This window comes from Chiroxiphia lanceolata, chromosome 21 (genome assembly GCF_009829145.1).
Source record: "Chiroxiphia lanceolata isolate bChiLan1 chromosome 21, bChiLan1.pri, whole genome shotgun sequence".
NCBI classification, from domain to species: Eukaryota; Metazoa; Chordata; class Aves; order Passeriformes; family Pipridae; genus Chiroxiphia; species Chiroxiphia lanceolata.
Window position 1 is genome coordinate 6,624,838 of NC_045657.1, and position 13,517 is coordinate 6,638,354.

At 38.6% G+C, this 13,517-nt stretch overlaps 1 protein-coding gene across 5 annotated transcripts in view; it reads left to right on the forward strand.

Moving 5' to 3' along the window:
- Positions 1 to 13,517, forward strand: part of CDK5RAP2 (CDK5 regulatory subunit associated protein 2) — a 71,925-nt gene that overhangs the window by 25,698 nt on the left and 32,710 nt on the right. For 3 of the 5 annotated variants that reach the window (XM_032708404.1, XM_032708406.1, XM_032708408.1), the window contains exons 15-21: positions 1,377 to 1,474; positions 4,356 to 4,486; positions 6,072 to 6,187; positions 7,633 to 7,761; positions 11,301 to 11,396; positions 12,072 to 12,119; positions 12,730 to 12,920. In XM_032708404.1, the coding sequence (XP_032564295.1) occupies positions 1,377 to 1,474; positions 4,356 to 4,486; positions 6,072 to 6,187; positions 7,633 to 7,761; positions 11,301 to 11,396; positions 12,072 to 12,119; positions 12,730 to 12,920 (809 nt within the window). The remainder of the gene's footprint in view (positions 1 to 1,376; positions 1,475 to 4,355; positions 4,487 to 6,071; positions 6,188 to 7,632; positions 7,762 to 11,300; positions 11,397 to 12,071; positions 12,120 to 12,729; positions 12,921 to 13,517) is intronic. The other 2 variants (XM_032708405.1, XM_032708407.1) reach the window with 1 other exon arrangement.

Sequence of the window (13,517 nt, forward strand, 5' to 3'; positions counted from 1 at the left end):
AATTGCACTAGAACATGGAGACACTTATTAGAATACAGGTGCCTGTAGGTGGCAGCTGAACACGGTGCCTGTGTCCTAAGGCAAGGTCACTTCTTCAAAGACTCTGTAGCCTTGGTGGTGGAAGCTGCAGCAGGACCTGCCAGGCACGTTACCTGAACAGGAGTTGATTGAGCAAAACATGATTACACTTGCAAAATATTATTTAGCATGTTTGCCAGCATACAGTGAAGTATGAGTGTAAATAATTAAAAGTAAACACCAGTTGTCCTTGCTTTTGTGCTGTTTACTTTGCAGAACACTGAATTTTTCAAATTAACAGTCTTTGCATCGTTAGTGTGAATTAACAAGATTATACTGTAGCTGATTTTTTTTTTTTTTGCTGCAATTCCTTCCTTAGGAATTGCAGTTGGAGTAATAACAGCTGCTTAAAACTCCTGGGTGTAGGTTTGTTCCTTGTTAATGATCTGTTCACTAATGATTTAGTATCTCTTAAGAGTTCCCTTAGCTGAGATTTCCCCTTAGCTGTGGCACCTCTTCTGTTCTTGCTTTCAGTTTTCAGTTGAAAAAGAAAACTGAGAGAAGCAACAATTCTTAAACAGAGGCAGAATTTGTGCCTGATATTAATACATCTAAATTTGCTACAGATATTTCAGTTGTTTTGTCTTCAGAGATGGCTGATATCTTAGATACTTTTATGCAATAAATGCAAGCAAATAATCCTTTGAAAAGCTGTGGTTTTTGCTTGCTGCTGAAACAGTGACTGTGTGGTTGTTTTGGAGTGAAAGAAGTCTGGGGGAATTAGTGGATCCTTACTGAGAATGTACCCTAAGAGTCTGGGTTTATTCTTAAAATAATAACAATATCCTTTCTGTGAGCAAGACTGCAGGTAAACCATTTTCTTTCCTTTGCACAAGTGAAGCAGCAGCTTGTGGTGACCCAGCTGAGTGTGCAGAAAGCTGACTCACAGAGTGTCTGACACGGTCATCCTTTAGCTGTGGCTCAACACAACCCTTTTTTTTTGTTCTTGTTCAGAAATGGAACAGAATTTGCAGGAACTCCTTGCCCCAAAAAAGCCAGATTTATCCAGAACACTGAGAGGACTTGTTCTAAAATGTGTTCTTGGAACTTGGGTTTGTCTGCTTTCCCTTCCCTCCCTTCCTCTCCTCAGGAATAGCTGCCTGCTGGGTTGTTCCTGGATTTTTGGAACTTTGGGAGTGAGGATGCTTTGGGTTGGGGTGGGGGGGAAGCTTCTTAGACTGTGAGAAAAATGATGAATCACTGTCTAGATGTGTGACTCACTCATGGTAGGTAAACAGTGATACAACACAAACCTAAAAATTACCTTGCAAGTTCAGTATGTTCTTGGTTTAATTTAGGAAAATAAAGAAGCTGAGTATGAGAAGCTGATTCTTGCTTTAAGGAAAGAACAAAATATATATTCTACCCTAGTGAAGACCTTCAAAGAATCAGATAGGTGAGTACTTCTGGTTTGGGGGATAATTAAACTCAAAGGGCAAAAGTCAGAAGTTGGGAGAAAAATGTGCAGCTTAACTGGAGATTTTTTTTTACCAGGCAGTTATTTGTAAACTCGCTGTAGTTGTCTCTATAAAGGGAAATATTTTTGTAAGTGAGGCTCTATTATGTAAATTACTTAAATGTTTCTGAAAATATTTCTGTTTGGATTGGAATCTGAAATAACCCACATTTCCATTGAGGTACCAAAGTAAGCAGCTGGATTTTCAGCAGTTACATGTGGTGTGTTGGAATATAGGGGAAAAATCAAATTGCAGTGAACTTCTGGGTGCTGGACAATTTGCCATGGTTTACTTCTAAAATACAGATAATGCTTATCTTAAAAGTGACACTTTGAGAATTTTGATGAGAATATAAAGCCATAAGACTTTGGAAAAGGTTAAACAAAACAGAATAATTGAAGATTACATAGTACACTTTCGATGTAAGGCATTGAGAAGTATGGCAGAAGCAAGTGGTTTTTAACCTTTTAAAATCGAAGAACACAACATTTGAGAGAGAAATCAGTGGCCTACTTTGTACCCTGTTATTGCTTGGCAGTTGAGGAGGAGATGTTATGATAAAATAAAGAAAATTCTTAGCCGTAAGGTAAAATAAATTTAAATGTTTTATAAAAAATTTACTATTGCTGTTATAATTACAAACGCCTTAATTAGATATTGAGAGCATTTGAGAGCCTCCTGACTCTTTCTGCCTGAAGGCAATGGCTTATTCCTGCCAGCCCTGGGGGAATGTGTGTTTGTATTTTGCAGTTGGTTTATAGCCCACTGTAGTTTGGAAACCATGAAGTGAGTAGATGAGATCTGTATGTGAGTTAAGCACGTTAACAGTTGTGCCAGCTTGTGCTTGGCCCCAGCTCAGGAGCTGCTTTAGATACTAGAATTTTGTTAATTAAAAATAGTGACAGAAGTCAGATTATGGGGATTATTTCTTATTTCACAGGAGGAGTGTGGCCTGACACTGAGCCATGTTCTGTGTGTAAGGGGGTTGTCATCGCTCCGCTCCGTAACAACAGCAGAGGAAAGTGGCTCTGAAACGAGTTTTTCCTTTCAAATAAGGAAACTTATAACTGTAGGTGTAATCATTAGGGTCCTAGGAATTCTGCAATTAACTTCTGCAGGATCAGGATCATTGGTTCTGGTTTCCTGATGCGGGGTTCTGGGATGCACAGAGCAGTGTCACGCAGCGGTTGCACGCGATGCTCGAAGTTGGAGACTGGTCTTGTTTCTCCCCCTCGTAGTTTTGGGGGCTGAGATGTGCTGTGAATCTCATCAGGGAAGACTTGAACAGCCAAAGTTCTTGGAAACAGATAAACAAGCCCTGCAGATACACAGATGAGGAAGCTGAATTTAATTGCCATCAGCAGTGACAAGGATTTTAGGCAAACATCTGTTTTCCTGCTGACATATCTTCTTTTAGGCATTATTTATTTTAAGCAACCTGGGTGGTTATTTTTCAAAATAAGGTACAGGATGTCAGGACCAAGACATTCCCCGTCTCTCCAAGTGGGGAATCAATGCTTTTTCTTATAAAACCTCTAACTCATGAAAAGGAGAAAATGTGCTTACCTGGCTTCTAGTAATGTGTTGATTTGTTTTTATTCTTAATTTTTTTGCTGAGCTTTTAAGAGAGGTCTCTCTTCAAAGAAGCTCTTGGATGAGGCAGAATTGGTTAAAGCAGTAGTTTCTTGTGCAGGAAACCCTGACAACAGCACAGTTGTCAGGAGACAGCCTGAAAGTCTTTTCATACGTGCAGCCTTTTAATTAATGTGCTTCTACGATACGCTGTTATTCTCATGCAAGTATGATGTGCTCTGTGTTCCTGTACAGTCTCCTGTAAGATGGATTTAAATTTTTTAAAGATCCCTGAATTTTCTGGCATTTAGTGCAGTGGACTGGAAATTCTACAGCAACTTCATTTATTTTAAAACACTGAGTGAAGTAAATGTGAAAATAAATAATACGATGTGTTCAGTCATACCGTGTTACTTATTTTTTATTAAATCCTATTTATTTCATTTTAGTACAATTTCAGGTTGTTTTTTTCAGTACTTAAGTCTTTTTGTGGACTGATCAGAACTGTCTTGTTGATGTAGTTGAAGGGTGTTGGGAAGATTTAGAAAGGGACAGCTCCAGGTGCTGAGACTGTGAGACCTGAGGGGCTGATGCTAAAGAGCTTCCCTGGCAAAGCTGCTTAAAGAATTAATTCACCTTGACAAATTTATAAATTGTAAGTTTTGACATTTATGCCCTATTGAGATAATTGAGACAATTTAGACCTCAAAAGGTCTTTTTACAGACTGTGTGGATAAATGAAGAAATAAAACAGTTAGTTATGTCTGGGTCATATTTTCAGTGAAACAGGAGTTTTTGATGTTTTTCTTAAGTGGAGCATTAGATTATATAGTGTAGCTCTGTGGCAAGGGAATGAAGTTTCCATGGTCACCACATAATGGAGTACACAAAGCCATCAGCATTATATAATAATGATATTTTTCTGGCATACTCTCCAGAAGTCAGTAATTTTGATTTTTCCTTCAAAAGAATTGCCCAGAGTTGGCTGCTGGAATAACTCTGTCATGTGGAAGCTGACTTAGAAACAGCACAGCTCAAAACAGCAGGAAGAGGCTGTGTATGTAAACATTTAGTCTCCTCTTCCTATGTAGGGATTTGTTTGTGCTCGTGCATGAAAATGATGTAACTGTGGTGAAACCCAGCGATGGGGAACGTGAAATGGGCTCTTGGTGCAAGCCCAGGTGGATAAAATGTGCTGAGGTTTGAATTGAATCTCAAAGATTTCTTTCCCCCCCCTTTTCTATCCAGCATAAATAGCTTGCAAGTGGAACTGAACAACATTTTCATGTTGAGAAAACAACTGGAAGAAGATGTTTTGGGCAACCGGAATCTGCAGAAGATCTTAGAAGATCAGATAAAGGACATGAAAAACCGCCGAGGTCTGTAGCCATGTGCAGCCCAACCCTCTCCCTGCACAAAAAAAACCCCTGTCACAGTCATCACAGTCAATTTGCTGTGATGGAGAAGAAATATTTGAGAGTAAAAAAGGTGTGAAAAGGTTTCTTTTTGGCTTTCTACACTGAAGATGATTTGGGGGATTTGTAACATCAAATCAGGGCACATACAGAGGGACAGCTTCTCTCTTTCCATGCAGGAGGTGTTGGTAATTCCATGGCAATTCTGCAGCAGGGATCATTTCATGCTGCCTCAAGTTTTGTACCCTCAGAATTCATGTTTTTCACAGAAGTCTGTGATTCCTGACTTGGAATCAACCTGTGGCAATGGGATCACCTTCTGACCATGGGATGCAATTACTTCCCAAAGAGCTTGTGTCTCAGAGAATGGATAACCTCCTCCTAATAGAAGAATTATTTCTAGAGAAAGAACAAGTAGCCAGAGGTTTTGTTATTTAGTGATTCAGAAAGAGTAGAGCCTTAAACTATAACTTTGTCTTCAAGCTTTTTTATTGTACGTCTTGGGAGGTGTTTTTAGGATATTCTTAGATATAGAAAAGAATAATGTCAGTGGGCACTGTTAAATATAGTTTACTGCATATGTACAAGATGTATCTGGTTTATTCCTTAGGGGATATATAAATAACAATAAAGCCTGTTCACTTTCCCCTTTCAACTTGGATTTTCAGTTTTAGCATCACTCCCTTGACAGCTCTGATAAGTGATAAAAGGTAAACTTTGACTGTTTCAGAGTTTCCAGCCTCAAAAGCCCACAGATGATCCACAACCAGGGTGGGCCAAAGGGCCTCGTGGATACTCCTGTGTTCTCAGGAGCAGTTTTGTTGAGGGTGAGGCTGCTGGGAATGAAGACTCTGAAAAATTAGTGATAATTTGTGAGTTTGGGGTCCTTGCAGCAGCCAAGGGATCAGTGTCAGAGCTGGGAGTAGGATTTGGATGTCTCTTCTTTGTCCTACCTTAAATGTGCTTTCTCTCTATTTAATGAGATCCATTTGTAGAATTAGCTGTCATCTATATTGTAAATAAGCAGGTGTTTATTGAAACATAACAAATAATTCCTGCAGTTATAGAGGAAATGAATAAGTAACTATTTACAATTCAATGGCTGCATTCTTTTGACCCAAAAGCAAAATAAATTCATTAGCTTTGTCTAACCTGGCCTTTTGCCTTGAGACCTTGAGTTCATGTTCATAAAAATATAGTTAAAACCGAATAACTATTCATGCCTAACTTATCCTTCCTAAAAATTATTTCTAATTGTAATGCTAAATATGCAAATTATAATTCAGAATCACATTCACAACTCATGCTGATAACCACAGAAAATAGAGCCACAGAAAATGCAGCATGTCTGTGTGTCAGAAGCACAAAGAAATATGAGGACAAAATTTTTCTTTCAATTAAACAGAAAGCTTATTTTGGGAATGAAACATTTTAACTGGGAGACTTACTGGAAGGTTCTTATTCGAAAAGTCCTGTCTGTGCATTTTGTGCTGTGTTTTCCTGCAAATGGAATTTCTGAAATAATGCCTGTCCTTGATTATTTTGGCAGATGAAACACTATCTTTCTGTGGTGATCAAACATCTTATATGAGTATCTGTTTAGGAGAACAAGATCATTTAAGCCTACAGATAGATCATCTGTCTCTTGAAGAACTTAAGAAAAAGGTATTGATCTTTTTTATTATTTACTGTTTCTAATGGCTTTATTCTGCTTTGTTTATAGTTTCTGTATCTCTCACAGAAATGTTATTTAGATACAGTTGGGTTGTTCTGAAAGGATTTGAAGGAAACATCTCTGTGGTTCTTTGACCCACCTTTTATGAACTATTTAGTCTTTGTTACACCACATGGACTTCAGAATCAGCTGAAAGGTGGGGGGAGTTGCTGCCAAAGTTTTATGCTCTGAGACACTTGGACTCAAGTTTTTGACTCAATTCCGTGTTTCAGACATCACGTACGTCAACTCCAAAGGAAAGGTTTGACATTAAATATCCCACAATGTGTATTTCATGCACCTTTATAAACATGAAGATATAGAGTTTATACAGCAGACTCCAGGACTTTCAAACCTTTTGGTAAATAGGGCGTGTTATAAAATAACCCAGAGGTAAATGAACGTTGTCTCCATTCTACATAAGGAGAACTGAAATTCACCTCTGCCATATAATAAACCAATATCAGACTTCAGAAACTCGTTCTCTTCCTCCTTACCCTGTGCAGTGACCTCTGGTCCATGCTCCAGTTTATGACAAGGAATTATTTTGAATATGGTTGTTTGGGAGTGAACATAAGTGGAGTTTTATATTTCTCAGGGCCAGCTGAATTGTAGGCAGGTGCTCACACTCTGGAGGTGGGTAATCTAAAGGAAGGAATTTTGCCTTACACTGAACAGGTGTCACTAAAAAAGCCCCAGATTGTGTCCCAGTGCCATTCTGGGGTTGCACCACTTTTATCTCTGAGCATATTCCCTTCAGTAGGTTCAGGGACACTCATTAGCAGAAGATGTTTATATGTAACTTCTTACTGGAAAAAGGGTTTATGTGCCTGAAAGCTGACCTGTTTTTCCAAGTATATTAATTGGTCTAATAAAAAGATTTCACCTTCTTCTCCAAATGTTGCCTTCTCGATATCCTAAATGGGTTTGTGACTGTAATGTCTGTTCAAGAGCTTTGAACACGAGTGTCCATTCAGATTTTGTGTTTGTGAAGCTGCTCAGAATGGGAGTAATTTATAAATGGGTTTGGAGGCAGAAGAACAGGTTGTTTCTGGATGATGCTATTTCCCTACAATGCCATTTTTTCTTGCATTAAATGTTTCTTCTCAAATCAGCTGTTGGTGTGAGGTGCCCTCAGGTTTGTTCTTGCCACTGAGTTGTGAAACTTAATACTTGAACTTAATAACTGACTGGAGACTACAGTCTTACAAATTAAGGTTCCTTGAATGCCAACTCACAAATACATAACCATGTTTCCACACATAGAGCAGGCACACAAACCCAGCCTCTCCCACTTTGCAGTTTGGATTTAGCTGGACATTTATATATATCATCATGTGTTTTCCTACTAGTTTGGATGTTAAAAGTTCTGCTTGTTCTTCCCTTGATTATTTAGGTGTCTGATCTGCTCCTGATGGTTAAGGAACTGCAGTCAATTAATCAAGAACTTAAGGAAAGGCAGTCTGGGTGTTGTACAACAGATTCTCAAGGGAAGGAGGCACTGAAAGTATTAAACCACAGAGAGGTGGGTTTTCTGTTTTAAAGTACTGAGTCTGACTCTCTCATCTAATGTACCTTGTGGAGTCATTTACATCAGTTCAGAAGGAGTGTAAAGCCCTCAGGGCTGAAGTTGCTAATTCCTTATAATAACTTTTTAAATTAATGATGTAAACAATGATGCAAAATGATGCAAAAGGAAGCAACATACTCATTAAAATATTAATTGGGTCTGTGATCCATTTGTTTTGTCAATTGAAAGGGAAGGAAATAGTTAATTTTACAAAGAAAGCAGTACCTTATATAGCATTTTAGTTATTCCTGAAAATCTGTTTGCTGTTGCAGAGTCATTCTCATGCTGGGTCTGATTATCTGAGTTTAGTTTAGATTTCCTTTGCATCTACAAAACAAAAGGGTCCAATGCAGCCAAAAAAGAGAGAACAACACTTCAGGTCACCTAAATGTGTGGCTGTTTCTTCATATAGAACAGAGAATTACATGAAGAAGGGGCCCCCAGCTCTGTGGAAATAATCCTTGCTGGTATTTCCTTCTTCTTCCTGAGGCTGAGGCTGGTTTTAGCTGTGGGAAAGAAGAGGTTCCACTGAGAAGCATTTTGGGAGCTGGGTCCCCACGTGTGTTACTGTGTGTGAGTGGTGAAGGGTGTTCAGGAGGCTCTGAGAGATCCTACTGACCCTTCCAGCTTGTTGGAAAATATTTCTGGAAGTGTGGCTGGTAGTGCTTGTCTTTATATTCCTTTGTGGTTTTTGCTTTCAGTCCCATTTGTTGTTTGCAGAACATATTGAATAGGAAGGAAAAAATGTGGAAAGAATAATGATGGTGCTGGTATTTTGTGCCTTGAATTTCTGAATTAAAAGAACAAGGACAGGAACAGTTTAAATTTCTTATGTATAGGGACTGGCTGATTCCAGAACTGGGGCTGTGGTATTGGTGATTTTTCTGCAGGACTCAGGAAAAAGGCTCATGTCTTTTCCTGGATGTGCTGTCAAACAATCATCAGATGTCACCAAATATTCTTGCTTTTTCAGTTTTAAGGCTTACTCATGCTACCTTTAATTGAAATATGTTTTAAATGAGAAATAGACCTTTAGGGGTGCCGTGGTTTTATTGAAATAATGAATTCATGTGTCACTAACAGGTCTGGGCACAGAGCTTGTGGGGGTGATCCCTTCCCGAGTGCCTGCACTTCCCGTAATTAATATTTTTTGCAATTTGCCTCATCATCCTGCAGAGGGTGCTGCACCCCCAAGGATGCTGCAGTTAATTCCAAAGGAATTCCAGTCCTGTGCTGGGATTATCATGACAGGACACTGTGCTCTCCTGCTTGTCTCCACATGACAAGTACACACAGACCTGCTCTCTGAAAACTCCCTACACGAAATTAGATGTAGAATGATGAGGAGTGAAGCTTGTAAAATATAAATAAACCCCACAATTCTGGTAAAGGAAATAAGAAAATGAAATATGGATTTTAACCTGTACCAGAATGACAGTAGTACTCTGGAGCTCAAAAGTGAAAGGATCTTTAGTTAAAAGTTTTTAGTTTAAAAGTTTCTATCATTTTTCATTTGTACCATTTGTCATTTTATCAGGCCTGGCAATAAATGGCAACCTGGATTTCGGGTTATGGATTGTGACAACAGTGTGTTTTATATATTAATAAGCACTGTCAAAAAACCCTATGTTCTATTTTTTGTGTGGGTTTTGAGCTAAAATTTGTTGGCAGGTGGTGCTGGGATGACACTAACATGTGTTATAAGAGGAATTTGGACAGACACAGGAAGATATATCTTTCTCAGCTTCTTAAAATGTTCCCATTTTGCTTTTCCTTCCCTAAGCTGGAGCACAAATCAGATGAATCTGCATGTTGGTGCCTCTGCAGGGTCTGATAGCCCCTAGTCTTCTGTTTCTTGGCTTCATGTTCATGCTGGGAGGGAGAAAGAGGAGAGGAAAAGGTTGTTTTTGTACTGTCCTCTGAACATCTGCTTTCTTGGAGAGAAGCAGCCTCAGTGATTTCAACCTTCAGGGCTCTGGGGATCTTTGCAAACCAAGCATATCAGGGGTTCATTTTGAAAAAACATTCTCAAGGTTTTCAGTCTCCAAGGAAATACTTTAAAACAGGCAGCTTAGTCTTGGTAGGTTTATTTTTCTGGCCTTAAGACACTTATTTTTCTTTTAATGTTTTGTTGCACATTAGGTTAGATTCCTTGGGGCACAGAAAGTTTGTCTTCAGCCTCTCAGAGGGAGGACCATAGGACCAGGCTCAACCTGCAGTGATTCATTGTAATAGTGTATTTATAACCTGTTGGTCTTATGCAGTAGTTTCAGGCTAAGAATCCTCACTTATAAAACCAAATACTGGCCTTGGAAGAGCAGGTACTAAAAACTATTGAGTTATAAAAAGTGGTTGCATTGGATGGATAAGTTACATGTGCAAACAACTTCATTTTTAATACACAAGTGCAGGGTTTGTCCTTAATCTACACATGGAAGACTAAATCTAAACAGTTTTTTTTTTTATAATAGCTAACATTATTGGACTTTTGTCATCCCATGATGACAACAAAAAGATTTTATAATGCATGCCCTTGCTATACAACACAGTCCCATCTGTGTCCTCCTCCAGTTTTCAAGTTGTCTTTCTTCTGTGTTGTCCTAGAAAACCAAATCCGAGTGAAAATACCAAAATAATCCAAACATGACTTGGAAGTTAAGTTTTCTGTAGAGGATTCTAATTGTAAAAGGCAAATGTATTAATACACTGCACCATCAGGTTTCTGCCTTTTAAAATTCATACTTAAAACCATTAGAGTTGCTTCTACTGCAAGAGATTGGGAGCTAAAAAGGTTTTTCTCATTAATTTCATATATATAGATATAGAGATATATATATATACATACATTCAATGTATGCTCAATTAAAAAATCAAACCCCACACATGCATTCAATTCCCAGTGTTCTTAGGAAGCAGAAATAACTCTGCTCATAGAATCCTTTCTTCCTGCAATGGGACTTTGCAGCCTGTGATCCTGGGGAAGCAGGTTTCCCTCTCTCTTGAGTTTTGGCACCAAGCTATAAATACCACATCCAGGACCCCGAGACACCAATTCCTTTCCCTCCAGTCTCTCACCTGAGTCTGTTTCTTGGATGCTGGAGAAGAGCCTAAACTGTGTAGCAAATGAATATAAATTCTGGAAATTGGAAAATAGAATAGGCACAATGAGAATATGACTGAGGAGACAGAGCTCCTTTGCCATGAGGGCTTGACTGGTTTTGCATGTTTTATAAATTCTGAAGAGAAAGGGTTAAATAAAAATAAGGGAATGTATAAGATGAAGTTTCACTGTATTTGATGAGAGTCATTCCTGGGGTTTGTACTAATTTTCTTTGATCTTGTCGAAGAAATCTAATTCAGTGTTTGTTACTTTGTATTACAGGCTTTTTTTATTTTTCTTTTAAGACATGTCACTGACTTATTTATGCATGTTTCATATCACAGTATTTTTTTTTTTTGTGCTACATTTTCACATCATTCCATACTTTGTGTAGTGTCTTGAAACAACAGAGGAGCCTGTGATGCAGACTGAAGATGGTGACAGTGACAGGAAGATGCAGAACAGTCAGTTTTGTGAGAGGGTCAGTCAGGTAGGACTCTGCTCAGGGTACACTGGGTTACAGTGCCCTCTTCTCTGCATGCCTTTAAAATCTCTTATTTTCTTAGAACACAAAGTCTTTTGCGACCAAAGCATGCTTTTCTTGTTATCTGAGTTTGCTTTCAACTGATTGTTATCCTTAAGAGTTTGGGGAAGCTTTTTCCTGTATTTTTCTGCTGGCTTTACAGTCAAAATGGTTTCATTGTGGACCTTGTGTTCTCTTGTTGGAGTTCTTATAGTCATCCTGAAAGGGGGTGACAGAGAGTCCCTTCAAATCATGTTTCTTTACCTAAACACACACTGATCTTCTCCCTCCATTGCACCCAGGCCTATAGTACAAATTGTGTGAGATTCATTTGCTGCTGTGATTGAAGAAAAAATACTGTAGATCTTTCTTCAGGTTTGAAGTGCTTGATGTCTTGGTAACTGGTAGACTGCATTTTTATACACACAGGAATCTGCTGTCCTCTTATTCTAATATAAAGCATCACGGAATCACAAAATAATTCAGATTGCAGGACCTTAGAGGATCATCAAGTGCAATTAAAATTGAACCTTTCAGGTTTAAAAACTGTAACATGCTAAAATATGACACAAAATGGGGCATTGTCTATAGTAATGTTGAAGAATAATGATGCAATTTGTAATTTTTGTGTTTGTTTACCAGGTCTGCCTTCAAGTATCTTTGGATTTTCCTTGTGAGGTGGATAAACAGGTTAGTGATGTATTGATAAGGTTCTCTTGGCTTTTTAACATCCTTGCCTCTCTCTGCTGATGGAAATTTTACCCACATGGGCCTGATTTCTCGTGTGATTTATTCTGACTTTGATTGTTTTAATGGGGGCTGAATGACTGCAGAGATCCCAGGTAGAAATTTCCTAGGACACACCTACAGTGTTTTCTGCAAGAAGTTGGCAGCTTGTAAAATACTTGATGTTGTTTCCTGTCCCAGCCATCACTTGCATCTGGAGATCCCAGGACAGAATTCGTACTGTAAATACAGATGATTCCAAGTTGAACTAATAAAATGTTAGCTGCAGTTTGCAGGCAACATTCCAGAAGTTTCATACCTGTTCACAGATAAAGACCTTCAGGGAAATCTTCTTACTCCTTCCTAAACAACTGATGGCTATGAATTAATCATATGAAATAGATGTTAATTGGTTTTCCTGTTAATAAATAGCCAGTGAAATGTCTGTGGATGCTTCTTAATGCAGATAAAGAGCATCAGGAATTACCAAACCTGATTACAAAAAAGATTACAGCCCTGAATTTAATAGAACATTACATACCTGTGTAATAAGACAATGTTTGCAATTTTTTAGCAGATAACTCCATCGGGCTGTTCAGAGAGTTTCTGCAAAGACAGACATTATAGGAGTCCAATTAAGCCTGAATTTGAGCATGATACAGCTGACAAACACTTGGGCAGAATGGGAATGAGTGAATATGAAACAGAAGAGAGCTTGCTCACATCTCTTTTAAGGGAAAATAGAACATCTGTGCTGGAATCTACGTAAGTATGAGGGATGTGCACTGCTTTTGACAGTATTTCTATTTGAGAAGAGAATAAAGTAATTTTGCTAAAGTGAATTTAGATAATGGCACTGTCTAATTTACCTGAGAGATTGGCAAGACACCTTCAGAGCCATTCTAGTCTATCATGCAATTAAGTAATTAGGAAACACACTATCAGTAGAAATCCTTAAGAAAAACCCATTGCAAGAAAGAAACTCTCCAAAGTTACTGCTGCATGGAGCTTTGCTGCAGGGACTGATTGCTTCTAGGATGGGGTCTAGCAGAGTTAAAGGGCTCAGTTCATAATAGGTGGTATTTGTCTTTAAAAAACCAAAATATCTGAGAGCACAGGTGGTGTGGTGGAGGGGATGACGCTTCACTGCTGTAAAAATTATATACATGGGGGTCTGAGGGTGGAGGAATTGGAGTTACAATGATTTTTACAGGGATAATTTTGAATGGATGTTGCTCTATGCATTTCACCTGAACTGCCTGGGCAGAGGTTTGCTCTCTGTCAGTGGTTCAGGGAGTTTTGGGGCCCATGTCCTGCAGCTGAATAGGAGGTTATTCCAATAGAATCACTTGTAGGACTGTG